The sequence below is a fragment of the Amphiprion ocellaris genome, chromosome 9 (assembly GCF_022539595.1).
Source record: "Amphiprion ocellaris isolate individual 3 ecotype Okinawa chromosome 9, ASM2253959v1, whole genome shotgun sequence".
NCBI lineage: Eukaryota > Metazoa > Chordata > Actinopteri > Pomacentridae > Amphiprion > Amphiprion ocellaris.
In genome coordinates, this window is record NC_072774.1 from 33,847,153 (window position 1) to 33,874,591 (window position 27,439).

At 40.3% G+C, this 27,439-nt stretch overlaps 2 protein-coding genes across 4 annotated transcripts; both read right to left on the reverse strand.

The window, feature by feature from the left end:
* Nucleotides 1-18: 18 nt before the first annotated feature.
* Nucleotides 19-9,858, reverse strand: LOC111569413 (fibrous sheath CABYR-binding protein-like). Its single transcript, XM_035948722.2, has 4 exons — nucleotides 9,484-9,858; nucleotides 5,291-6,478; nucleotides 2,390-2,446; nucleotides 19-1,697 (listed from the first exon to the last, which is right to left on the reverse strand). Exons 1-3 carry the CDS (start codon nucleotides 9,569-9,571, stop codon nucleotides 2,394-2,396), a joined length of 1,329 nt encoding a protein of 442 aa, XP_035804615.1. The 5' UTR covers nucleotides 9,572-9,858; the 3' UTR covers nucleotides 19-1,697; nucleotides 2,390-2,393.
* A 297-nt stretch (nucleotides 9,859-10,155) lies between these two features.
* LOC111569399 (matrilin-2) lies at nucleotides 10,156-26,870 on the reverse strand. Of its 3 annotated transcripts, none has more exons than XM_035948726.2 (14): nucleotides 26,682-26,870; nucleotides 24,491-24,618; nucleotides 23,834-24,406; nucleotides 23,601-23,723; nucleotides 22,727-22,849; nucleotides 20,423-20,545; nucleotides 20,140-20,262; nucleotides 19,319-19,441; nucleotides 18,776-18,898; nucleotides 17,163-17,285; nucleotides 15,436-15,846; nucleotides 15,176-15,328; nucleotides 13,390-13,482; nucleotides 10,156-10,435 (listed from the first exon to the last, which is right to left on the reverse strand). In XM_035948726.2, exons 2-14 carry the CDS (start codon nucleotides 24,615-24,617, stop codon nucleotides 10,380-10,382), a joined length of 2,274 nt encoding a protein of 757 aa, XP_035804619.1. In that variant the 5' UTR covers nucleotide 24,618; nucleotides 26,682-26,870; the 3' UTR covers nucleotides 10,156-10,379. The 3 variants fall into 3 exon arrangements, with proteins under 3 accessions (XP_035804619.1, XP_023127253.1, XP_035804620.1); XM_023271485.3 differs by having other exon boundaries at nucleotides 24,491-24,642; nucleotides 26,682-26,869; XM_035948727.2 differs by lacking the exon at nucleotides 22,727-22,849 and having other exon boundaries at nucleotides 24,491-24,642.
* Nucleotides 26,871-27,439: the final 569 nt, after the last annotated feature.

Consider the following 27,439-nt stretch of genomic DNA (forward strand, 5'->3'; position numbering starts at 1 on the left):
ATAAGCACATGCAGCCCATTAGTGAGTAAAACTTTATTCTGTACACTAAAAGGTTAACAGAATCATAGACAAAGTTCAGAGAATGAATATATTACAGAGGGGAAAAAAACAGGTGAAAAAGGTAAAGCAAAGCAAATTTGTTCCCATGGCGTCTATCACATCTTATGCAATTAAAATAACTTTCTAAATCCATTACGTTTTCAACACAGCATGTAGAACTAATTGCTGACTGTGCTACACATTTGTAATGCGCTTAAACTAAAACCTACAAGCAAATGACATCAGCGCTAACCCACCATGGCTTTATAGTTATAGTTGGGAAGACCTTAATTTTCAGGAAGACATTTTTTTGCAACTTGTGCCAGCTACAGTACATCTGTACAAAATGGCTTCATGAAACAGCAAGATGACACATCAGTACTTGGATCATCTATATCCTCAACCTGGCAAACATTTATTTTGTTGGCTCTAATCTTTTGCATATGCATCTGATCATCCACGGTTTTCTGTTTCACACAAAATAATGTTTATGTTGTTTTTTTCACATGGAAACCAAAGAGAATGATATCCACTTTTTAAAAAGTATTTCACTGCATTACTCATCATTTAGTACTGTCATTCCTATTAATCAAAGGAGCCTTATTAGAAAGACTGCAATTAAATAATGTGTAAACAACAATGCGGTTTTATCACAGAATTTACATTTTAACTTAAAATTCCATGTGTGAAAACATGATCTTTAGAAATCATCTCATATACTACTGTTCAAAAGTTTAGGGTCACCCAGACAATTCCATGTTTTCCATGGAAGCTCACACTTTTATCCATGTGCTAACATAACTGCACAAGGGTTTTCTAATCATCAATGAGCCTTTCAACACCATTAGCTAACACAATGTAGCATTAGAACACAGGAGTGATGGTTGCTGGAAACATTCCTCTGTACCCCTATGGAGATATTCCATCAAAAATCAGCTGTTTCCAGCTAGAATAGTCATTTACCACATTAATAATGTCTACACTGGATTTCTAATTAGTTTAATGCTATCCTCATTGAAAAAACTGCTTTCATTTCAAAAATAAAGACATTTCTAAATGACCCCAATCTTTTGAACGGTCATGTACATAGGAAAACATACAACAGAGCTAGCAGTGTGCCCCTAGCCAGTGTGTTATTCAGCCTTCCAGTTGTATGTTCCTGTCAGGTTTTTGCATAATTTTATTCACAGTCATGTTTGGCTTGTTTTCCTCAGATGCAGCTATTGTTAAAAAGAGTCAAAGCGAGCATCTTTCCCTACATTTCAACACACTAGAGTCTCTAAAGAGTTAACAGTCTCTACAACAAGAGTTCACAGATTTCACAGGGTATTGCACGCTCTTGTCACGTTACCTGTCCTACGTGTTTTCAAAGCACTTTTGGTATAAAGGCCTACACGTGTAGAATGTGGCTCCAGGCACTTGATGTCCCATAGAAAAGCTCCTCCTCTTCCACCTCTACAAAATTTATATACAACAATGTAGGAAAAATCCTGATCTTTCCCAAATGAAAAGTTGTTAAGGCACAGTGAATATTAACGTACTTGCTGTACAGTTTGGTGAGTGTTGATGAGACAAAACTGAGAATTTAGTGAGTTTTTCTTTTGCTTTATCTTTGTCTTGTTGCTTTGGGGGTTTAAATTCTTTGGAGAATCTCCTCTCTGAAAGAAAAGGAATAGTGAGACAATACTAAAGTGTATGACAAATACTTACACTATTAATATTCACTGTTTTCATTACTTTAGGTTTGTGTGAGCTAGTAAATGTATTTTAATTAATTTAATTGTCATATATTTACACTACCATTCAAATACTTGGGGTCACCCAGGCAATTTCATGTTTTCCATGAAAGCTCACACTTTTATTCATGTGCTAACATAACTGTACAAGGGTTTTCTAATCATCAGTGAGTCTTTCAACACCATTAGCTAACACAATGTAGCATTAGAACACAGGAGTGATGGTTGCTGGAAATGTTCCTCTGTATCCCTATGGAGATATTCCATTAAAAATCAGCCGTTTCCAGCTACAATAGTCATTTACCACATAAACAATGTCTAGACTGGATTTATCATTTATTTTATGTTATCTTCATTGAAAAAAACTGCTTTTCTTTCAAAAATGAGGACATTTCTAAGAGACCCCAAACTTTTAAATGGTAGTGTACATTTTTGCATCAAAATTCACTTCTCAGTTCTATGCACCCAGTTTTTGGAAAACCTCCTCACTGCATACAGTTTATATAATTCTGCTGGGTGCCTTGGAAAGTAATGGCATCCTTCAAACAGCAAAGTGAGTCTGATCCTGCAGTGTTTGCTTTAGGTAAATGTGTGGTTTGTGATTGTGCTCTTACCTACTCAATCCTGCTTTTTGGCTTTCTCACTCTCTGAGGCCTCATTTGCAGACGCCACTGCCACACACACACACACACACACATAGACACACGCACACACAAACAAACACATCAAAAGGAAATTAGGTCCATGCATTTGAGCTTGTTTGACGTGGTCTTACAATCACCACTGTCACAGCAGCCCTCAGAGTATAAGTGAGGCCCTATCATTCCTCCTTCACCACATCTGGTTTCAATTCAATTCAATTCAATTTTATTTATATAGCGCCAATTACAGTCAAATTGTCTCGAGACGCTTTACAGAACCCATATGCCTGACCCCCAGAGCAAGCCAAAAGGCGACAGTGGCAAGGAAAACACCCTTTTAACAGGGAAAAAAACCTCGAGCAGAACCCGGCTCTAATGTGGGGGGACCCATCTGCCTGCTGGCCGGGCGGGTTGAGAGGGATAGAGGGGTAGAGATAGAGATAGAGGGATACAGATAGAGGGGTAGAGATAGAGAGGTGGGGGGGGGGGACACAAGGACCATAAAACACAGCCACACATCTGAAGCATCCAGCATCCAGCTCTGGGACCAGGGACACTCGGAGAAAGGACACAGAAAGAAACAGAGTGAATGTAATGCAATAATGGTATATATAGTAAATACATAGGTAGTTACAGAAGGGCTCAGTGCATCCAGAGAGGTTCCCCAGCAGCCTAGGCCTATAGCAGCATAACTAGGGGCAAACTAAAGGGACGTCAAGAGGGGAAGTCAGTTGTGCAAATGAAAACACCAGCTCACCCCGTCAGGGTCACCCAGTCAGCCCTAACTATAAGCTTTGTCGAAAAGGAAGGTTTTAAGCCTGGTCTTAAAAATAGAGAGGGTGTCCGCCTCCCGAACCCAAACTGGGAGCTGGTTCCACAGGAGAGGTGCCTGATAACTGAAGGCTCTGCCTCCCATTCTACTTTTAGAGATTCTAGGAACAACAAGTAAGCCTGCAGTCTGAGAGCGAAGAGTTCTGCTAGGGTAATATGGTACTATCAGGTCTTTAAGATATGATGGAGATTGGTTGTTAAGAGCTTTATATGTCAGAAGAAGGATTTTGAATTCTATTCTAGATTTAACAGGGAGCCAATGAAGAGAAACCAATATAGGAGAAATATGATCTCTCTTGCTAACTCCTGTCAGTACTCTGGCTGCAGCGTTTTGGATCAGCTGTAGATGTTTCAGAGAGCTATTGGGACAACCTGATAATAAGGAATTACAGTAGTCAAGCCTAGAAGTAACAAATGCATGGACTAGTTTTTCTGCATCACTCTGAGACAGGATGTCTCATAGTGGTTTGCCTGAACTGGTTCACTAGTGATCTACCTTAACACACATACACAAGGCACACGCACACACATAGCCTCCAGAGGGAAAGTCTTGTAAAACTTATGCAATACAGCATGTCTTCCACACCAGACCAGTGTTCTACACGTGCTGCATGGAGGGGCGTCTGCCTTAAAAGTACAACATGTTCTTTGGGAGTAAAGAGTGGGGTGTAGGCCTCACCTAAACCATGAGCTCTGCCTTACACAGTGCATCTAACTACTGGAGATGTACATAATGAGTTAATATGAAGAATTGGTGCTCTGATTTTAAATGGTTGTAGTGGTCCTTTTCCCCCCCAAACAGTTCAATAATTGTGCAAACTTTGTGCTTGATAATCCAAAGGTGTAAAATTCCACATACTGAAGCCAAGGACCTAAATTAACGTCAGCACCGTGGTAACAATTCTACAACACACACGGTGACTATATATTATTCAAGTTAAGCCCTGAATGCAGTTTTATACATTTTTGCACGATGACTAAAATCCATTCAGGCTTGTAGAGTATTTACATTGTCGGATGTAATTGGAAGCAGCGTAGCATGATTAGTCTGTAAGCAGCTCACAACAGAGCACAATGAGCAAGAGTTGCCTGACTGGAACTGTTGTGCTGACAACGTGCTCGTGCAATAATCGACACGATAAAGCCTTCATTTCTCCCTCTGAGAGTGTGTGGCTGCTTTCTGTTTCTCACACTGTGTTATCTGTTCAGCCTTAAGGCCCAACAATCTCCCAGTCATCCTGCCAGCTCCAAGCAATCAGGAGTACACACAGGAAGCTACAGGAAGGATTAATTATTTCAAGAACAGCTGAATGGTTCACTAAGAGTTTGGAGTTGCTAGCTGTACGTGTGTTGGATACCTGTTTAGTTACCATAACCTGTCTTTCCACTGTTGTTCATATGTGTGGTAAGAAGATGGATTGCTGGTTGGACCATTCATTCTTTACCTGCATGTAAACAACACTTCTTGTCCATTTATTGCACTTCACTGAGTCTCTCTTTTAGCTCACCTCTACCTCCCCCTCACCTTTTTCTACCTGTTCGTACACGCTGTTCACCAAGCTAATTTCCCAGTTATTTAAGCCAGGGGCAACACTGCAGTTTTGTGACCTCCACCCAAAAACAGCCTCCTGAATTATGAGTTAAAGTTAACACAGCAGGTCTGTCAGACAAACAATTCCACGTTTGATCAATTAAATCACTGAGCAAGAAAACCTGTCACCAGCAAGATTGTAGTAAACAAACAAGGAGCTATTGTCATCATCTTTTGGATGTTAATAGTTCTACTCTGAAGGAAAATGTGGCCACACCACATTGCAGTGCATTAGCTGTCACATTTAGAACATGATGAGTATGTGCTTTAAGTGGCTATTACCTAAATTATCTAAATCTACCTATTATCTAAAAATAACTTCTGTTCTGAGAATCTTTTTAGCATCTCTTTAACATTGCGGCAAGGAGATGTTTTTTTGTCTGAGCATGTCAACCGGAACAACAAGATTTCGAATAAGATAAGATTAATCTGGAGATGTTAGTGTTTCATACCATCTGGTGAAGGTTCAGGAGCTGGATCAGCAGCAGGGGATGGTGCTGAGGGTGCTTCAGATGCTGCTGCCATGGGCTCAACCACAGGGGCCTCTGCTGGGGCTACTTCTGCAGGGGTTTCTGAAACAGCAGGCATGGGTGTTGGAACCTCAGCAGCAGCAGATTCAGCCTCTGAAGCCAAAGCAGGCGTGGCCTCTGTAGGGCAGGGTGCCTCTGCTGGTGGAGCAGTCTCCACGGGGACCGTAGGAGGTTCTTTTGCCTCCTCAGAAGCAGGCTGAGACAATGGAGGCATCTCTGGAATAGTTGCTGTAGCAATATCTGTGTTTATTATCTGCAACAAGGGTTCGGCTGGTGCTGCGGGCTCACTTGGTACTGAAACCTCACTTGGTGCTGGAGCTTCATCTGGTACAACAGCTTCACTCGGTGTTGCTGAGGCAGTCTCTGGTGCAGAACTGTCAGCTGGAGCCTCCATGGGTGCGACCACTTCAGCTGGAGCCTCAGCAACAGCCTCTTCCACAACCACTGGAGAGTCTGCTGGCTCAGATACAGCAGGTTCAACAACTGGTACAGCAATCACCTCCTCAACAACAGCCGGAGCCTCAGCTTGCACAGCTTCAACAACAGCAAGGGCCTCCTCTGTAGCCTCAACAGGGGCTTCAACCTTAGGAGGGGCCTCTGCCACTACAGTGTCTACAGGGGCTGCTTCCTCCACTAGGGGTAGTGCCTCCACCACTTGTACAGCAGCCTCAGGCTCTGGAGACTCTTCTGCTGGAGCAGAAACTGCAACCTCTGGAGCTGGCTCTTCAGGAACAGCAGGTTCAGGCTGGACAGCAGGTTCTGGCTGGACAGCAGGTTCAGGCTGGACAGCAGGTTCAGGCTGGACAGCAGGTTCTGGCTGGACAGCAGGTTCAGGCTGGACAGCAGGTTCAGGCTGGACAGCAGATTCTGGCTGGACAGCAGGTTCAGGCTGGACAGCAGGTTCTGGCTGGACAGCAGGTTCTGGCTGTGGCTCAGGAACAGCTAGAAGGTCCTTCCCAGATCCTAGATCCTCCTGGGCCTCCAGGGCCACTAACACAGCCTCATCCTCAGTACCCGGTTGAAGATCATCTGGTAAGGCAGTCTGCACAGGCAGCTGCATCTGGTCCTCGATGGTTTGTGCATCTTCTGGGACGATGCCGTTTCTGACGACTGTCAATAAAGGGATGACAAAAGAGAAACTCAGTTAGGATTCACAGCTAGCAAGCAGCCTGCTCTCATCAGTCATCAATCCTTTCAGCTAATGATGTTCCGTTAATGTGTAGCACTGAATACATGACAACAAAAAACATTTGAAGGAAGGTTCTGGACAATTGGTGGGGGGCAAGTTCATTTGTCCTTGAGCTAGTCTATGAAATTAAAGGTTTGTTAATAAATGACCACATTTGTGAGGAGAACACTTATATAGATATAATATAGTGGTATAAATACACTTCATTTATCTCTAAACTGGTGGAAAATCATCGTGCACTTTAAAATGTTCAAATTTGATCTAAACTTAATCATGTATTATAGAAAATGTATTCTATGTAATATAATTATGTGTTTGTGAACATGAGTGTAGATCATTTTAGTCACTAAAAACAGAACAAAAAACAAAACCTACAAGCATGGCAAATGTGTAGTTTAACTCAAAATTGAAAGAAGCAGATAGAAAATGAGCAGAAAGGAGCACAAAGAATGTGTGCAGAGGAAAGCATCCTTTCATTTCCGTAGCTGAAAATATGATTTATTGAAGCCAGTGTTCGTCTAAAGCCACGAGGACACGCACTCTCAGAGGAAATACACGTGATGATGGCAGCATATTGAGAGAGGCCTGCACCTTTATTCTCTTTCCTTGCTCTTTTACTGTCACTGTGGGTGCGAACCAGCCATCCACCCTCAGGTGAAAATTTAGTAAAGGAAGAACAATGGGCTCGGATTCTTGAACTGAAATATCAGGAACTTCAACTCACCTCTCAGTTACAGGAATCACGGAAGCCCAACAGATGCTTCTGATGTGTCCACGAGGTTAACATTGTTCACAAATGAGACAAACCAGAAGGGTTCAGTTTAGCTGAATGGGTGGATAGTTTGGACACTGCAGCTTCCTGATTTTATTTGTCTGTCAGAAGCAGTAAAAAGAGCTGAGAGTGATGAGTGGAAGGGAATGTGACGGCGTGGCAACTTACATGAAAATGAGCCAGTGGAAGAACACGAAACACCGAGAAGTGTTTAAGTCAAGCAAAAATATTTCTACTAACATCACTTCTGAAATAGGAGTGCAGAATTGTAAAATAGATGTTTTAAAATACTTCAAATGACTTTTTGTCTTAATGCATTTCCTTTATGTGTTTCATAGATTTCAAACCATCAGTTATTTTTCATTCAACAGAAATCCACATTTTATACCCACTAATAGAGAGAATAGAAAGTTGTTGTTCGAAGAGTGGCCCAGAACTGGTGTTGAAAAGTGTGAATGTGTGTGTTCGGGTCGAGACAGATGCTCCAGGCATGGATGACCCGCGTGTCAACATGATTTAGCAGCCAAAGATGACAGAGATCCCAGTCAAAACAGTACTATGGCCAGCCAGAACTAAGGGGAGGGAGGGGGGAGGCACAGGCTAGAGGCATGGACTGGGGATGGGACCAGTGGTGGCTTGGATGGCGTACAGCTGGTTTGTTAGACAGACTGTACACTGTATGATTTAAAACCTCCACCCATTGCAGCCACATTTAGAGAAGGCTGCCTGGGCAAAGAGTACAATAACTGGTTTTCTTGCTGGGATGATGTAAGAGCCTGGAAAGGGAGCTTCTCCAGGTGACTAAAGCTGGCTGGAGAAACAATGCCCTGACATAAGCATCATAAAGTGACATAGGGGAAATGGAACATGCTGTACGTGAACACAGAAGAGCCATGGCAGGCAGAATAAGTGCATTACACTTACTTAGGCGACATGCCCAAAAATGTAGAGTTACATCTTTTCATCATTAAACCATAAGCATCTGAAGCTGCACGTAAACAGTCAGAGTTTCTAACAAGGGCTGGGACTGTAATGACGTTTGCATGTGGGGAGATGCAGTGAGAACAAAATGTACATGCAGCTGTGTCTGGCATGACATAGCCATGTGCCAGTGAGCTGTGTGGAGCCATGAATAGACAATCATGGGCTGTGTGAAGCCTTTTGGTGGGCGTCTGCACAGGCTTAAACACAGAGCACATGTATGCAAAGGAAGACAAGCCAAGATGATGACTGCATGGTAACATACTGCTGTCCCATGCAGAGGAATTTCAGAATAGCCTGAAAACATTTAAGCTCTTCTCTAAGGGGCATCAGTTTCCAAGTTTCTCGTCTTTCTCCTGTGCATCCATTGTGTGTGAGAGCTAGAGAGAACATCAAACACTCCTTAGCACAGATTGACAGATAACAATCTCTGCAAGCCACTTTTTGAGGATACCCACTGCATTCAAACTTTAAAAACATGAGCAGATGCACGGTATCTTTTGGATCATATCTGTTCGATCTTTTTTGTTAAATTTTTTTTAATTCTGCTGCTGAAAACTCTCTAAAGCCACTGCAAAGACTGGTAGCAAACAGGTTAGGTTGCAAGTCTTGCCTCAGGCTGCAAATAGACTGCTAAACACTCCCAGATGGCATTTACACGGTGCTACTGTATTATAGAAGCTGCATGCAACCCTGGATCGGTTCTGCCGGTATAAATGCTCACTTAGTTTTATGGATTGAAGTTGAGATTTCAGCAAGATGATTCAAATCTGTGCAATCTCAGGTCTTGTTGAACCATTAAAACGTGAGATGACAGTTTTTGTCAACACACTTTAAGTGTTCATGAAGCTAAAAATAACTGGCTAAACACAAATAGCAGCTCCTTCTGGACACTGAAGAAAAAAATGACTTAACATGAATAATTAAAATACCCATGAGGAACTAAAATATGCTGTGCAGCCGAGTGTGAGTGAGAAAGCACACAGTGTACCAGACCAGCCGGCAGCACTCACACACCTCCCAGGAGGAATCAACTCAGTGGAAGCAGCAGACTAAGAGCAACTACACTAAATGTATATCTAATACTCCATATTCAACAGTTAAAAACACAGAAATATGAAATACAAGCAGAAAAGACACTTTTTAAACTCTGCACAGATGATCATTACTCACCCACTGTGTCCCCATTGCTCTCCTCAGGCTTTGTGCCTGGTCTCTTCTCTTGATCAACAGTCTGTGCACTGGATGAGGAGCACCCCATGTTTGGAAAAAGAGTTGAGATGGATCAAAAACTTGGAAACTATTATAGGAGCAGGAACACACAAGTCTCAGTGATGTCTACTTTCTAAGACTGAGACTGTCTGGTGGTGAAAACATGAACAGCTAAACTCTGTCCAGTTCCTAAGAGAAGCTGGGCACCATTATCTCCCCTTGTCTGTCTGTGCGTTCATGCATGGCCTGCTGCCCTCCTGCCCCACACAACCATCTGCTATGAGCATGCAGCTAAGCAATGCAGGCAGTCTTTCTGAATGTTTCCTGACTGCCTCCTGCTCACAGACACACTATTCATACAGGAGGAGGAGGCAAACGAGCACAAAGTGTGTACCCTCCCCTTTACAAGACAGTCCCCTCTGGAAGAGATCCACCACCTAGCGGCAATGTTTATATTAGCACATCCACAATAAACACATTACTGTTCAGCTTAGCTTTATGTCTGTATTGTTTTTGATTCAGAATATACTGAACTTCAATTATTTTTGTTTGTTCTGACAGATAGTTAAGTACTATTGAACATTAACAGACTGTTTAAATTTCCCCATCAGTGAAAAATGAATACCAGAAATATGAGGTTTAAAATGTTTATTTGTCAGTCTGCTGTACAAAGAGATATTTATGTGATTTGGTATTAAAGAATATTTAAAACAATAATGCATTGTGTTGTTAGAAAAGTGTATAAATATCTTCAGTAGAAAGCATTTTATTTGCATATTGTTCAGCGCAGCTTGTTGAGCAGGATCCCGTGCATGCCACGCTGCAGGTTAGTGGAGGGACGGGCAGGTTTCAGCCTTTCATTTATGCACAAGTTGATTCTCGAGAGTCTCCAGCCTCTTTGACATGGCTTCAAGTGGGTATGTTAAGGAAATTTTAGAAAAGAAATCAAAGTGATGTCACAAGACCTAGAAACCAGACAGCCAAACATATTAAACAAGAGTTAGAGAAAAGAAGACAAAGACATATTTTCCTTTTAAACCTTCACCAGGAGCAGGAAGAGCTAATAAATACTGGATAAATATTTTAAAAGACAGAATGTCAACACGCCCAACGCCCTCAACACCACATAAAAGTTACTTAAGAGTATTTTTACCACTGTGAAAAGGAAGTTTATAGTCACACCTGGTATTTATTACCAAGGAACGTGGTGGAGTTATGTGATGACTTGCGTACGTTTGTCTGTCTGTTTGTCTGTTTATATGTGCACAATATTACTCAAAAATGGACTAAAGGATTTGGATGAAATTTTCAGAGAAGGTCAGAAATGACACAAGGATCAACTGATTAGATGTTGGCAGTGATGCAGCTTATAGCCTGGATCCACGGATTTGTAAAGGTTTCCGTATCACTGCCAGATAGCGGCACGGCGTCACTGTAACCATGACAACAAGTGAACACTACATCAGTTGCCTGCTGACCATCACATGATTGTGATCCTACTACAAATCCACTGCTGTGGACTTATCGGGACTTTCCTTTGGAAATCATACAGCTGAGCAGCCTTGGTGGAGTACTGCGCTCTCTGAGAGCTTTTCTTGTTTGCTATTGTTTCCTGACACCTCGTCCTGCTCCTGATAATGAGTTTGCAGTAAATCTACAAATTCCTTTCCGATGTGAAAGAGAACTTCCAGTTAAAAGCTGCATTTAGTGAAAATCCATCTTTAATTGTGTATTGTGGTTGTTAGAAGTTTGTAGGTTTCCTTTTGCTGCTTTTGCTTACTTTAACATGTTTTAGGGATGAGTAAAACCCGTGTTGACTGCAAGAGTGAACAAAAGAGTGTTCATGCACACCCAGCACTTGAGGAACTGAAAGTGGATTATTTTCATTATTGAGCACTTTGCATTTTGTATCCAGAGGTAGTTGTGAAGGGCAGTAACTGATGTGACCAGAAAGGCTGCATGGGGCATTGCTGCACTTGTTTTGCCTGTTATCATATATGCAGCAGATCTGTTTTTTTTCTTGTTGTTTTTACTTTGTCTATAAAACTGTCCAACACATTGACTTATTGAGACATTTTCATGTCCTAAGACTCATTTTTCTTTAGCCCTTACCAGCATTTCCAGTTTTGAGTAACCTGACAGAAAAATGTTGTCCACACAGTTTTAAAGGAAAATGAATGTGACAGCGTAACGTTAATCACATTTACAACACAGCTACCATGCACGGACTACTGAAGTACAGCTTTATTTTCATTACTGATGGCCATGTCCACACAGCAATAGGAGGATCCTGAAATTAGTGTGCTGTATAACTACTGCAGCCACTGTTAATATTTGTTTTGATCACATCCTCACAGGTCAGAGCTCTGTGGAAAATGTAATGCTGAGAGACATTAAAATAGGGTGAAAACTTTATGAGCAATGTAAAAACCTATCAACAAGAAGTGGGTGTGGTTTAATGTGTTTTAATATTGCCTGTTATAATTCAGTGCAACTTAAAATCATCTTTTTTGCTCTATACTGCGATGTAATACAGCAGATTTCCCAATACAGCTGTTCTCATTTACATATTTTTTGTTTCTGTTGTCAGACAATGAAATAAGTATAAAATAGTGACTGAAGCGCAGTTCCTTTATAGCCATGTCCAAGCTCTGGATCTGCACCACTAAAATACATATTTTAATAACTGTGGTCTGATAAACTCATCGTACACGTGTTAAAAATAGCACCTGTGCTGTGAATTTGGTGATATTTCTCGAATCACTCAGAGAGAAACTTAAACGCGATAGAAATCTAATATTACACACATTCACATCTGCAGCTGCTGTGTTGTTAGCACTGTTTCTGAAGAGGGGTCGACAGCAGCAGCTCAGCTCTACTTACACTGTCAGACGCTAAAACAGTCCATTTAGAACAGGGCTAAAAACAGTGATTATACAGTCATGGTAAAAATCTTTCGAGCTGAAAATTATAGGACGCATTACAGGGACATGTAATGTACTGAAAAGAGCCAGTGTATGGGACCTTTAAATAATCACTCAGCTTATAATAGTTTTACTATTATGACAATCTGATTCCGATTGCCCGTATTATCTGTTAAATAAAAAAAATATGGTATATACACTACAGTTCAAAAGTTTGGGGTCACTTTGAAATGTTCTTATTTTTGAAAGAAAAGATGTTTGTGTGATTGTAGACAACATTAAATGAATGATAAATCCTGTGTAGACATTGTTAATGTGGTAAATGACTATTGTAGCTGGAAATGGCTGGTTTTTAATGGAATATCTCCATAGGGGTGCAGAGGAACATTTCCAGCAACCATCACTCCTGTGTTCTAATGCTACATTGTGTTAGCTAATGGTGTTGAAAGACTCATTGATGGTTAGAAAACCCTTGTGCAGTTATGTTAGCACATGGATAAAAGTGTGAGTTTTCATGGAAAATATGAAATTGTGTGGGTCACCCCAAACTTTTGAACAGTAGTGCATACATGTTTCAAAATGAAGACTTTCTGACACGTCTCAACAACAATTGCTTTTGAAATCATTTGACAACATCATTAGGATATTTGTCAGTGTCTCATCCCTTCTTAGTCTACATCTAAAAATTATAATAATCCACTACGGGGTATAGACTGTTAAATCATTTGACTACTTGTGACAGTTTAATAAGCAATGCACTGTCTGCTCTAGAAAGAAACCTTAGAGACAAATAGTCAGAATAAACTACAGAGAGATGAAGCATGTTCATGTTATGTTCTTCTCTTTTTAAAAATGTGCAAAGACAGATAGTTAATGTCAGTTGGTTATGACCTCTGTAGGATGGTTTTGCAAGCTCAGATAAAACTGTAGCAGGGAAGGATATTATTCTGAAGCAGGTTCTTCAGCTTCTCAGTGACTTGGTTCTGAAACATTATCACGTTCTCACACTGGCACATGCTGTCATCAGATGGTTTATCTGTGGGGGGAAATTAATGAGGTGAGAAAAGTCGTTTTCTTTTTATCATCCACCGCATGTTTTCTGTCCTGTCTGTCTGTAGAGAATGTGAGTGAGACACAGTTAAGTGTGTGTGTGACTGCTGAGATAAAGAGATAAAGGACTGCTGCTGTGCTGCTGATACGTCAGAGATTATTATGGCAGCAGCAGGTGGCAGTGATGCACCACTATGATGGAGGGAAGCTTTTAACCGAACATTTTCAGCAAATTATCCTTCAGGAAACTACACTTTACCCTAAACAGCACGGAACAGAGTATTAACCTGACATTCATTTAGGTTTAGTGTAGGGATGTCCCATAATATCGGCCCACTGATATTATCCACCCAATATTGGCATAAAAATGTGTTATCGGTCAATATCGTTATCGCTTTTTTTTTTGCCTATCATGAAAACCAATAAAATAATGTCTGGATCACGTCATCAAACTGCATCATGAAGCGTGTAAACATTAATTTATGTGTAAACATTAAAAAATGTGTGTTTTCATTGGAATTCGAAGAAGCCACTAGACAGAGCATGGACATAATGCTTCATGTGCTTGTTCATTTTTTTATGATGATGCGGCCAGAGTAACTCAACATCTGGCGAACAGAAAAGTGAACATTCAAGCCTCGACATTTATGGAAGAAGTAAAAGATGTGAGAAAGAAAGAAGAAACAGATAGCTTATCAGTTCTTGTAGCACAGTAAATGTTTTTTTTAAAAATTGAACTGTAGCTGTCTGTAGTAAACTGTATTTGTTTATTTTCTATTTTCTTATTTATGTCTGATTATTTTAGTTACCAGTTCTTAGAGCACTTTAACGTTTTTGTTGTTATTATTTGAACTGAAATATAGTTTGCTGTTATAAACTATATTTATAATTATTTTTATTTTTTGCACTGTAGCTGTTTACATAGATGTATTATAGAATAAATAGTGCACATGTTGTTAACTGGTGAATCAATGTCCTATTCCATGTTTTTTACTGATTAGTTGCTAAATAATATATGTGCACCATGTTGTAGTTAGATGGAGTACCTACCACCACCTACTGACCTTTTCAGCGTTGCTATAATTTGCATTCTGAGTTTCTTTTTTTTATTTATTTATTTTTTTTAAAGTAATTTTTTTTGGCCTTTTTGCCTTTATTATATAGGTGCAATGAAGACAGACAGGAAAGGAAGAAGAAGAATGGGGGGAAGACATGCAGCAAAGGGCCGCAAGCAGGAATCGAACCCAGGCCACTGCATCGGGGACCAGACCCTGTACGTGGGTCGCCCGCTTAACCGATTGAACTATCCGGGCGCCCTGCATTCTGAGTTTCTGAATGCAGATATCTTAATTTTTTTATTAGTTAGCTAGCTTGTACCCCGACCCCCACCCAAAAGCAAAAAAGCTCAGATTTTGGAATATTTTTCACTTTAAGCCCTGCAAGTGTGGCTGCAGTAACAAGCTTGCTGTGCCTGACTAACAGTATGTCTGTGGTTTGGAATTATTTCCGAGTCCACATATATCGGTATCGGTTGATATTGGAATCGGAAATTGAGAGTTGGACAATATCGGCATATCAGTTTTTGTCAAAAAAGCCAATATCGGACATCTCTAGTTTAGTGTTTTTGAGGCCCTGTTTGGTCATTGTTTGACAATGTATTTTAGCTTCATGTAGAGTACCTGTACATATCCTGGACTTGAGTTTCTTTGTAATTTCTCCCATTTTCTCAAAATCCTCAGCATAATACAGATGCTTCTCATCAGGTTCTGATGCAATTTCTCTCAGCTCCTGTTCAATAGCTTTGCCAACACCCAAGGTGTATATTGTGACCCCTGAAAGTACAACAAAACAGAATTATGATATGAAACTAGTAGAAAGAAGATACTTTGATTGAGAAACTGTAGTACATTAGGATGGTGAGACGAGATTATGTGTGTACCAGAGTTCTTTGCTTTGGTGGCCCATTCAGAAACATCATCCTGTGATCTTCCATCAGTGAACACGATGCTGACTCGTGGGGTGTTCGGTCTGGCACCTTCTTTGGCTGAAAAGCTGAACTCGTACATGTGACGTAGAGCTGAGCCAGTCATGGAGCCTCTCCCCATGTACTGCATCCGGGTCACTGCCTGCTTGATGTCTCGTGCAGTGCTGTACTGGTTCAAGGTAAACTCTGTGCGCACCTTGGTGGAGTACTGAAGAAGGCCCACATGTGTTCCCATCCTGGAAATGTTCAGTGAGTCCACGATGCCATTTACAAACTGTTTGACAAGCTCAAAGTTGGCTGGACCCAGACTCTTGGAGCCATCGATCACAAAAACTAGATCCATGATGCCATCGCTGCAGTGTTTCTCTGTTGGGAACAAGACATTAAAAACACAGGTCTGATGTATGTTTAGTTACTGCTATATCAAAGACAACTGAGAACATGGCCTTAGAACACAAAATTCCTCAAAATATAGTATATAAGCTACACTGCCTGTCCAAAAAAAACTCATCTGGATTTAACTAATTAAAAAGGTCAGAGCTTTCCATTGGATAATTACTGCAGTGATGAATACGTTTCAGCTGCAACAACTTATTTAACCCTAGCTGATGCAGTGATAAGCTTCTCATTTCTGAAACAACCATGTTGGAAGACATATCCTGTGGTCATGGAAAGGATGTCGATCTGTCTCAGAAGGGTCAAATTATTGGCCTGCATCAAGCAAAGAAAATAACTAAGGAGATTTCTAAAACTACTAAAATCCGGTTATCAATACAAGATCTTGGTGAAGAATGAATGCATCTATAAAATAAATATAAATAAATGTTGTGACATTGCAGAAGCGAATTGAAATGATGCCACAGTGAAAGTAGTCGTTCTCAGAGCTAAAAGCAGCCCAATGAAACATTAGTGTGTGACATTTTTTTGGACGGGCAGTGTATATAATAGTAATATAATATAGTCATAGCTGTCTGATAAAGATCCAGACCTATGGGTTTAAATTTAGTTAAAAAAATATATATATATTTTGATGTTACTGTGGCGTTTTAAAGAATTCATATCTATGTGATATATTCTGAGAGGCACTAAGATGTCATCCATTATGGCTATCAACATTATTAACCAAGTGGTTTCTGGTCCAAAAGGAAAAGACTAATAACTTTCTGAAATACGAATGCGCTGTGGTGGTAAACATACACACTGAATATTCCCCTTAATCCAGAGGATGGGCAAAAAATAGGATTTTGAGTGAGCGTTGGGATTAACACTGACCTCACAAATGGTTCAAGACTCGATCAAAATTATGTAACACGTAAATACCGGAATAGGGAAGAAAAAATATCATAGAAGCATTTGGAAACATGTTGATGGAGGATTGGATTGGGTTTTGAATTTGGCTTACTTTGCCTCAAAAAAAAAAAAAGACTGTTCTGCTATCCTTTTATCCTGGCATCAAATGTCTACAGCTTAACATGAGTTAAAATGAAAATATGAGAATCAGAAGCCTCCACACTAAAGCAGCAAGAATCTCTATTGCACAGCTCATATTCCTGACTGGGCATTTAATCAAAAGCAGTTCTCTCTCTAAAATCCCACTGAATCAGCAAGTTTGAACATCCAGTATCATTTTTGTTATCTGGAGTTGGCTGAATAGTTCTTACGATGAATGAGCTTGGACTCACTCTGACATGTTTTTCCATCAGGATGCAACGTGAATCCTGGCCTGCATTTGCACACACATGAATCTTCTGTGCTCATGAACTCCTGCTCACAGCCATGTTTCCCGTCAGCACAATGATCCATATCTGCAGGAGATTAAATAGATGTATCTTATAAACACTGGTAAGATAACAGATAAATACCACTCAGACAGACAGACAGACAGACAGACAGACACACACACACACACACACACACACACACACACACACACACACACACACACACACACACACTGTTCACATAGGAGCCAACCTCTCCATTAAATCATCTTTTGCAGAGAACGATCTTGTGACACTGAATATATGAGAACTTATGAACAACAAAATTCATGCATATAATTAAGTATCGCATCTTTTGTAATTACAATCACATCCATCACTCTTTTACGTCTGCTTATGGCAGCTCTGTCCACTGGATCTGTCTGTTCATCCCAAACTTCGGTCAGGCAAATATCTCAAAAGCAACTGTCCACTCATCCTTGCTGAAGACTGTTTTTGATGACCTCCTGACATTTCCTGTAGTCTCAAGTAATAATTATCTGATAGGAATAAATACATTTCATGGGCACAGTGTATAACATTTATCAAAAATAATGCACAGAGAAGAGAATCTGTGAATAACCTTGCAGGACCATGTGCAGGCTATGTTTTGTTGCAAGCAGCTGTATACACTGCCGTTCAAAAATTTGGGGTCACTCAAGCAATTCCATGTTTTCCATGAAAACTCCCACTTTCATTCATGTGCTAACATAACTGCACAAGGGTTTTCTAATCATCAATGAGCCTTTCAACACCATTAGCTAACACAACGTAGCATTAGAACACAGGAGTGATGGTTGCTGGAAATGTTCCTCTGTACCCCTATGGAGATATTCCATTAAAAATCAGCTGTTTCCAGCTACAATAGTCATTTACCACATTAACAATGTCTAGACTGGATTTATCATTCATTTAATGTTATCTTCATTGAAAAAAAGTGGGTTTTCTTTCAAACATAAGAACATTTCTAAGAGACTCCAAACTTTTGAACAGTAGTATACATCGGGTACATTATGCCTGGATTGCCATAGAATTTGTTGTGTATACTTACTGCCACCAGGGGGTTCATCCTACTGACTGAACCTTATACTATTACACCTAAAGATGTGTTCATTCCTCTGCTTAACATTTTAACTAGTAGTGAGTTTGATGTTTCTTTAATATACTGTTCAAGTGGCTCAGTGATGAGAAAATAAAGCTATCTAACCCCAGACAGCTCGATGATGTTGAAGCTGACAGCTGTTTGATTGAAGTTCTGAGTCATCAACAATCTGAAGCATGATAAGCCTTCTATTCACGACCAGTAATTATTACTAATTATCAAGGTTCTTGTGGCTCTTTAAATAACCTGTTGGCAAAGACTGAAAGACATCTAGTAAACATCGGTGTTCATACAGTTTTACAAATGATGCAAATCAGTAAGACATCACTGTGAAAGAAGTGCTTCCAGACTCTAGAATTATGAGAAAAATATTAATTTCTTTGCTAAATACATTGCAGAAAAACAAATAGATAAACATTCATTGTGTACTTACTCTTGCATGTTTTCCCATCAGGTCTGAGTGTGTAGCCTTTTCTGCATTTACACACACAACTGTCCTCTGTGTTCATAAACTCCTGTTCGCACCCATGGGTGCCATCAGAACAGTGATCAATCTCTGCAGAAAATAGTGAATCAGTACCGATAGGACTAAAATCTGAGGTAATTGTTGTTCTTCTGAATAATTTTAATTTGATGTTGTTGAAGATTTTCATCTGTGCAGCACAAATATCTAAATCTCAAAACCGATTATTTTGAAATCACGAGACACATTTACAGTTACAACAAAAAGACCTCCTCAAGCTGCCCTGTGCTCTCCATATTGCCTCTATGAGCACAAACAGAAGAAATCTAACTGCAGATATCTAACAGATCACGAGTCCTACACTTCAATGTGACACACGTTTTATCAGTCTAACAAGGCTTCTTCCTGTACATTTAATCAGTAACACATCACTGACTTTATGTTATACAAATATAAAGAAAATCTACAACTACTTTCATTAGATAAATAAAAGAATAACAAAAAAACTCTTACTCTTGCATGTTTTCCCATCAGGTCTGAGAGTGTAGCCTTTTCTGCATTTACATACACAACTGTCCTCTGTGTTCATAAACTCCTGTTCACACCCATGGGTGCCATCAGCACAGTGATCAATCTCTGCAAGAAATAGTGAATCAGTACAGATAGAACTAAAATCTGATGTAATTTTTGTTGATCTGATGTTGATGAAGGCTGCACAGTGGTCAGCACTGTCGCCTTGCAGCTAGAGGGTCCCAGATTTGCGTCCCAACCTGGGATCTTTCTGCATGGAGTTTCCATGTTCTCCTTGTGCATGTGTGGGTTTTCTCCAGGTTCTCCAGCTTCCTCCCACAGTCCAAAAACATGCTGAGGTTAATTGATGATTCTAAATTGTCTGTAGGTGTGAATGTGAGTGTGATTGTCTCTATATGTAGTCCTGTGATTGACTGATGACCTGTCCAGGTGTCCCCTGCCTTCACCCTCAGTCAGCTGGGATAGACTCCAGCTCCCCATGACCCTAATGAGGATTAAGCGGTTTATAGATGATGGATGGATGGATGGATGGATGAATGTTGTTGAAGATTTTCAAATGCAAATATCTAAATCTGTCCTGTGTTTGTCACATTGTTTCTTTGAGCACAAACAGAAGAAATTTAACTCCAGACTTCAATGTGACACATTTTCTTCAGAGAATATAATCAGGCTTTTTTTGCTATACACCTGGACAATTGATATGATGGTGTGCAGCATTATAACATTTTCATGCTAGACAAATATAATGAAAATATAGAACTTTTGTTTGATATATAAAAGTAGGTTAAAAAGCTCTTACTTACTCTTGCATGTTTTTCCATCTGGTCTGAGTGTGTAGCCTTTTCTACATTTGCATAAACAGGAGTCTGCTGTGTTCATGAATTCCTGTTCACACCCATGGGTGCCATCAGCACAGTGATCAATCTCTGGGATGAAAACAGAAAAGAGCATAGACATCACTGCATTTTGCTTCATATAACCTGCTGTGTGTTCATTTGATTTTGTCATGTGTCACATTCTTCTGGATATGTTTAGTTTGCATTTTCATTTCTTTCATCTGGTTGCAGAATGATAAAAAGCACGTACTGCTGCAGGTTTTTCCATCCAGATTGAGGATGTAGCCTTTGTTACACCTGCAGATGTAGGACTCTGGAACGCTGACACAGTTGTGTTCACAGCCATGGTTCCCCAGGTCACAGTAGTCTATTTCTGAGGATCGTGACTCTTATTAATGTCATAGCTGTACCACTAGTATTGTTGCTGCAAATAACAATATCAATCATTTTTTCTAGGAAAAAAATGTTCAGATCAATACATAAACACAGCACTCAACAACAAAGCAGAACCAAAGCATGCATGCAGAACTCTATAATTCCTTAACTCAGTATTCTCTGGTGCAGATTGAGCTTAAGAAGGATCAGTCATTCTTGTTTTGACTGGGTGATACTATGACAGCCAGGATACACCTCTGCATTTCGGCAGCTGCTCTGATGACTGCAAAAGCACACTTCCTCCAGGAAATCTCCCCCACTTTACTTTCTGTTAACATCCACCAGAGGAGCAGAAGGGACGTCTTCCAGCAGTGGGTGGACAGACATCAGTGGATGCTGGCTCTCATTTGAAATGGAGCTCTGTCAAAATGACACATTTTGCGCAACCACTGTTTGCAATAACCACGCCATATGGTTATCTTGGCTGTATCAGACTGAAGTCCATGATCTATTAAATACTGTATTTCATCAAAATGCATTTATGCTGATTTAAGGGGAACTCCAGTGATTTTATGTATGTACATAGACACATGCTCTGAGGTACAAGACTTATCTGTACCTCTGCTGCAACAACTATAATCATTTTTTAAACTGTGAATCATAGTAACTTTTATAGTATTCAAACTTGGCCTCAAGACAACTTTTTGAAGGTCTTGTCTTGAAACTGACCACATGTTTGCTTGGTCTTGTCTTGGCCTCAAAGACGAAGAAAAAGAAGAGATCAAAACCACAGCCGTGGGGATCTCATTAAAAAACTTTTTAAAAAACTCATTATTGTGACTGGATATAAAGCTTCAATCTTCAAATACAACCAATAACTCGACTAATTTCAGACATTTTACTGTTTTATTGTTGCTGCTCCTGACTGTATAAGTACAGTTTTTGCTCTCACCTAAGATTTAGTTTAGATTTAGTAAGTCACCTAAGAAGATTTAGTTTTAGCTAACACGTTTGTTACCTGTGGATTTAACTTGTGCTTCAGGGTACAAGTTTCAGTAGTGCAATTCAATGGTTTAGATGTTGAATATTTTGGCGTATCATTTTCTTTATTGTGTGGCATGCAGCGTGGGACAGAAACCGATCTGGTCATCGTCTTAACTTTGTCTAGACCTGCCTTCATCTTGCTCCTGATGTTTGGTGTAACCACACATTCTATGAAGAAGTTGATCCCTGATCTGTCAGTATTTCTGTTTTATTTCTGTTTGTTTGGGAAAATATAAGCATGTGACAATCCTTTCCCATTTATACACTTGGTTGCACCCATACTCCTGACTTGATCTCAACCCCCTCAAAGTCTCAGCCCTTGTCCACACGTAGCCGGGTATCTCACAAAACGAAGATATTTTTCTATGATTCGGCCTATCATCCACACGAAAACGCAGATTTACGTCATCAAAAATGATTCTTTTTAAAAACTCCGACCAAAGTGAAGATTTGCGAAGTCTCCGTTTTATGCATCTGCATGTGGACATCAGTAACCGGGGTTTTGCATTTCGAAACGTCAACGCCTGCGACAAAATATGTTCTTACGTCACATATGCGACCTGTGTTTACATTCGGTAACAGTATGGATGCTCTCACAAGGTTTTGGGCGCTGTTTCTTGTACAGGCGCTTTTTACTTGCTTGTTTTTACAAGCCCAGATACTGCTCCACATTCAACAACACAGGCGAAGGACGACGTTAAGGACGCTTATTCTCCACCACCTTGCTAGGATTTGGGGAACTACTGCCACCTAAAGGTCCGGCATGCTTATGAATGTGCTTAAAAACGCACTTATGTGGTTAGGTGTGGATGAAGTTTTTTTCTAAAAACGAGGTGGTGTGTACGTAAGTTTTTTTCTAGACGGAGGGGACAGGCTATTCGGTTTTACAAAAACCCTGCTACGTGTGGACAAGGCCTTAGTCTTGGTCTGAGTTCAGATAAAAGATAAACTGATGCCACCCTGATCAAGGCAAGATATTTTTTTTTTGTAAAAAGAAAGAAAAAGAAAAAACAACCTGCACCATAAAGCAGTAACAATGTTGTTTTTTCTTTTAAGAGATAAAAAAGAGGAAATGGAGGAAGAAGTTGGGACCACTGACAGAACAGAAAGAGATGAGTAAGATACGTATTATTACGGTTGCATGTCTTGTTGTCTATGGTGAGCTGATACCCTGAACGGCAGCGACACTCGTAGCCATCAGGCAGGTTAGCACAGATGTGTTGGCAACCATGATCCACCACCGCACATGTATCCTCGGCTACAGAGGGACAGCATGGAGAAAAACATCTACAGTTCAATGTCCAGAAGAAAACCTGCCCTAACTGGTTGTTCTGGGCCATTTGGAGATAACAGAGACGAGCTGTAGGACAGTGAGATGAAGCTCAAATGTCAAATATGTGAGTAAACAGTTAAGTGTTAAAGAGACTGAGCAATATTACTTTAATTTGGAGTTGAGTATTAATCTATGTAATGTCTTTAAGTGTGAAATTCACACTCCCTTTAACTATGCTTTGGTCTGTACCAACTCTTTGGGGAACTAGTTTGTTCTTTAGTAGCTAAACTCTCCACTGTGCTTCCCAGTGAAGGGCTAAGGGATTTTCAGGGATTCTTTTGCTTTTTTTCTCTGCAGCCACAATGTAAAAATGAAGTAAAACAGGATATTGGTGGACATACATCCAAAACAATGACCTGAAAGACTCTAAAATGTGTCACAGAAGTGTTGCAGACTGCACAGTCAAGATTTCATTCTTTGTGAATCCATCTGTAAGAGTAAATCCTTCACGTACAAGTGGTCATGCGATCCACTATCGATATTAAAACATTGACTATAGCCTCTTCAGTGTACTAGCAGACGGCCTCCAATATCACCTGCCTTATATTAATAAATTCAAAGTGTCGTCTGAGAGACAGTTAAGCTGTTTTGTGGAAAAAAGATATGAAAACTGAGCACATGTGAAAGCTGGAAAAGAACTTCTACAAAAAACAGATTAAAAAAAGAGGTCTTTCACCTTTACACGTCTTGCCGTCAGGGTTGAGGGTGAAGCCTTTTCTGCACTTGCACCTGTATGAGGCAGGGCTGCTCACACAGATGTGCTGACACTGATGGTCCACCACATCACACTTCTCTGCTTCTAATGTATGCAAAACATCCACAGACACGCTCAAGTACAGGTTTGCAAACACACATGCATTCAAAATAAGAGACACACAGAGGAATAAAAAAAAGTATGGGATTCATCACCTCCACACAGTTTGGACTGGAACACTGAGATCAGGGTTTCTATCTGGCTGAAGTTGGCCACCAGGTGCACATGCTCCAAGTGTGGCTCACTCCCAATGGTCTTCAGGGTGTTCATGTCCACCCTGCCCACTCCAATAGCAAAGATCTGGATGCCAGCCTCTCTCGTCTCAGCTGCTATCTCCTCCACCGTGTCCTGAGGTCTCCCATCAGTCACAATCATGGCAATACGTGGGATGTGCAGGCTCTTTGGCCGGGCTCCCTGTTCCTCAGTGAAGGCTGTCTCCATGGTGTACTGGATGGCCAGACCAGTCATGGTTCCTGAGGCGAGGTGCTTCATGTTCCTCACCGCCTGCTCCACCTCAGCCTTGGTGGTGTAGGTGTTGAGGGAGAACTCAGGCTGGACCACGCTGCCATACTGGAGCAGACCAATTCGTGTTGCATCACTGCCGACCTCGAGGAACTGAAGCAGGTTGATGATGAAAGTCTTGACCTTCTCGTAGTCGTTGGGACGGATGCTTCTGGAGCTGTCGATTACAAAGACGAAATCCAGTGGGATGGCCTTACACGAGTTCTCTGTAAGCAAAAACATGGAAGAAATTTGAGAAGAGTTTGGATGAATTCTGGCAAAGCTAGCAAAACAGACAATTAATCACTTACCCATGACTTTGGTTTGGACAGTTGTCTCATTTAGTGCTCTGGCTGTGATGGGTTTGGGACGACGTCTGTCCAGTCGCACTGCATCACAGCACAACAGGTAGAAGAAGCCGAGGGCCAAGGACCTCATTCTGATGAATGACAACAACTGTAGCCTTGACAGTGACACAAAAACAAGAGCTGATACAGTAGAAACACTCTCACAACGCCATGCAAGCAGAGAACAGGTCTGCATGGAGAGAGCAGAGACGAATGGAACTTCCAAAAAGAGGACATGTGTTATTTATATTTATATTTGGAAATCCAGAAATCATATGGGCATCTTAAACACAACGACACACCAAACAGCTGAGTGGCTGATTATGGTTGGTAATGATTGAGATTATTAAGGTTTTATACACAGACTGATAAAACCTTACATACATCCAAAACAATGACCTGAAAGACTCTAAAATATCATGAATACTGCATTGCAAAGAATTCAAATATTTGACCTAAACCTCTGGATCAAAAAAACTAATTTTTTCTATAGTAACTTTAGTAAAGTTTGGATGAAATTTGTAGGAACTGAAAAGAGCAATCTTATAACGTAGGAAAGAAGCATTCCTCTAAAAACAGAGAATCTGGCAATAAAACTATTTTGCTTCTGTACCTAATGTTTATATGTAATATGGGTTACAAATCACTGCATCTATTCACACAACATGACAAATTCTTCCATCTGAGTTTCCTGATTGTTTTTTTTTTTTTAGATATCCTGCTAACCAGAGCACTAACAACCATGTCCTGTATGGTGGCGTAAACTAATATAATGACTCTGTGTCACTTAGGTAACTAGTTAGTGCTACATTTAAGTTAATGATGAGAAAGATATAAATAGGGAGAACTTTCACCTCCTGCATATTTGACCTGCCCGGCTTCACATTTCACATTTTAGTGTGTATAGTTGTAAAGCACTTAGTTTTGCAAAGGGAATAACACATTTTAAATTTCAGAATTAGTTTCTAAGTTTAAGATATTGATCTATTGATTGATGGCAGCAGTCTACACTGGACTGTATTTCCTGAACAAGTGTGGGCTCCACTGGAGGGTCATGTTTCCCCATTTACCACCATATGAAGTTGACCAACTCCATATGAATGAGCTTTCGGATGCTTTGCAGCATAGGATGGTTTGAAGTGATTTAAGAGAGACTGAAAAGTACCACAGGCTGTTTCTCTATCCAGTCCCCAGGAGAGCCTTTCATCACCTGTCATATTCTGACTACAGGCTGTGCTGCTGTAGAAATAAAAAATACATCCACATTCACAAACAGTATGATGTGACATTTGTCATACAGGACAAATCTTAGCTCTAAGGCAATACATAGCTGCTAGAATGGAGAGATTTCTAAATGGAGTTCTGAACAGCTCTCTCAGGGCGATGACACTGACTCAGGCTCAGTCTGTTCTCAGCTCAGGCAGATGAACGGTCCCACACAGATATGTATACGGTAGCTGCTGACCTGAGACCTACAGGGGTCACATATCCATGTTGCATCCCGCATGGGGAGGTGGACCTCTGAACTCACATCTGTTTGATGTCTCTCTGCAGCAGTCCTGACAGTTTTTTCTTCATCAGCTATCAGTCAAAGTAACAAATGTACAATCTTTTTATTTGCTATAGATGTACATCCTGCTCCATGGTAGCCTTAAATGTTCCATCATGTGTCAGCAGATGATAAAAAACATGATGAATTAAAGACAAACAAGTGATCAAAAAATTTCTTTTAGATTTTCAGTAAAATACATTTTTTATTATAGTATTTTCTTAAAGTGCCTCTGTGGCTTCCCTTGTGTTTTTCTGGTACAGAGGAGCTCTTCTCATATTTCCTCATGAGTTAAAGCCAAGGTTGTTTACTATGTAACACAAAAACAGTGTGTACTGAACATCATTTATGGCATGTCTGTTTTGGACATTCCCTGTCTTTGATGGCTTTTCATGATGCAGGTGAAAGAAACTAACACGTATTCCGGCCTAAGTAAATACATAACAGCTGACTGATGGTGATTCCTCTTTTAACCGTCCATTCAAAAAGCCAAAGAAAGATTTCAGTTGTTTAAAAAAGGCATTGCAAGCATGCAAACAAAGTCTGCAGTATCCTAGAGTAAAAATCTGTTTTCACTTTCAGAACAGCAAACTGAAATCTACTTACCTTATAATCAAAAATGACAATTTTCAACTCTGCAAACGAAGTTTCCCAGGAAATCCCAGCAATGAGTCAAAAGGAAATATGCGTCAATCTTGTGGCTCCACGTTTAAAATTAACATATATTCCAGACCTGTCTTTCTGTATCTGTGCAGACTCTTGCATTGCTTAGCCCCTTTACTCCATCCACTCTGTTTTTCTGTATACTCCCCCTCTGACTCCAACTTTGGAGACACCTCTTGTTCAGCTCAGTCTGCTGCTAAAACAATAAGTAAGTGTTTCATTCACATTCACATCTTTTTACTCATATTTATTCCAGATAAATGGAACAAAGCCAATAATTTTATATGTTGATAGCTCTTTCAACATTTTAAATTAAAGTAGAAAAGTGATACACTTCTTTCTTTCAAGGGCTTAAGAACTTCATTAAAAGTGTATTTTAGCATCCTGCCAACTCTGCATCTATATTAAGACACGTATAAGTCAAATAATCTAGTAAATAAGCTGTAATGAAGCCAGGATGTCAGGGAGCTGACAAATTTGAAGTCTAATGCAGTTTCTAAGGGCTGACACTCTCACACTGTGAAAGAGGTGTGTTGTAATTTTACAAGTGATGCTTGGATGAACTCTCCACATCCCCAGTTGAGCAGTAGTTTATGGAAAGACTTTGTAAGTGGAGACATCACACTTCCAACCACTCTGGGGTTACCTGTCTGCCACACAATGAACACATTTATACACAGTCACCTCTCACTGCAAATAGT

Coding starts and splice junctions, on each gene's coding strand:
- LOC111569399 (XM_035948726.2), bottom strand. CDS start 24,617: ATGAGGTCCTTGGCCCTCGGCTTCTTCTACCTGTTGTGCTGTGATGCA. Junction 24,407..24,490: donor TGTCCAAACCAAAGTCATGG/GTAAGTGATTAA, acceptor TTTTGCTTACAG/AGAACTCGTGTAAGGCCATC. Junction 20,546..22,726: donor AGACAACAAGACATGCAACC/GTAATAATACGT, acceptor CACGATCCTCAG/AAATAGACTACTGTGACCTG.
- LOC111569413 (XM_035948722.2), bottom strand. CDS start 9,571: ATGGGGTGCTCCTCATCCAGTGCACAGACTGTTGATCAAGAGAAGAGA. Junction 6,479..9,483: donor GAGCAATGGGGACACAGTGG/GTGAGTAATGAT, acceptor CTTTATTGACAG/TCGTCAGAAACGGCATCGTC. Junction 2,447..5,290: donor TCCTGAACCTTCACCAGATG/GTATGAAACACT, acceptor TGTGTGTGGCAG/TGGCGTCTGCAAATGAGGCC.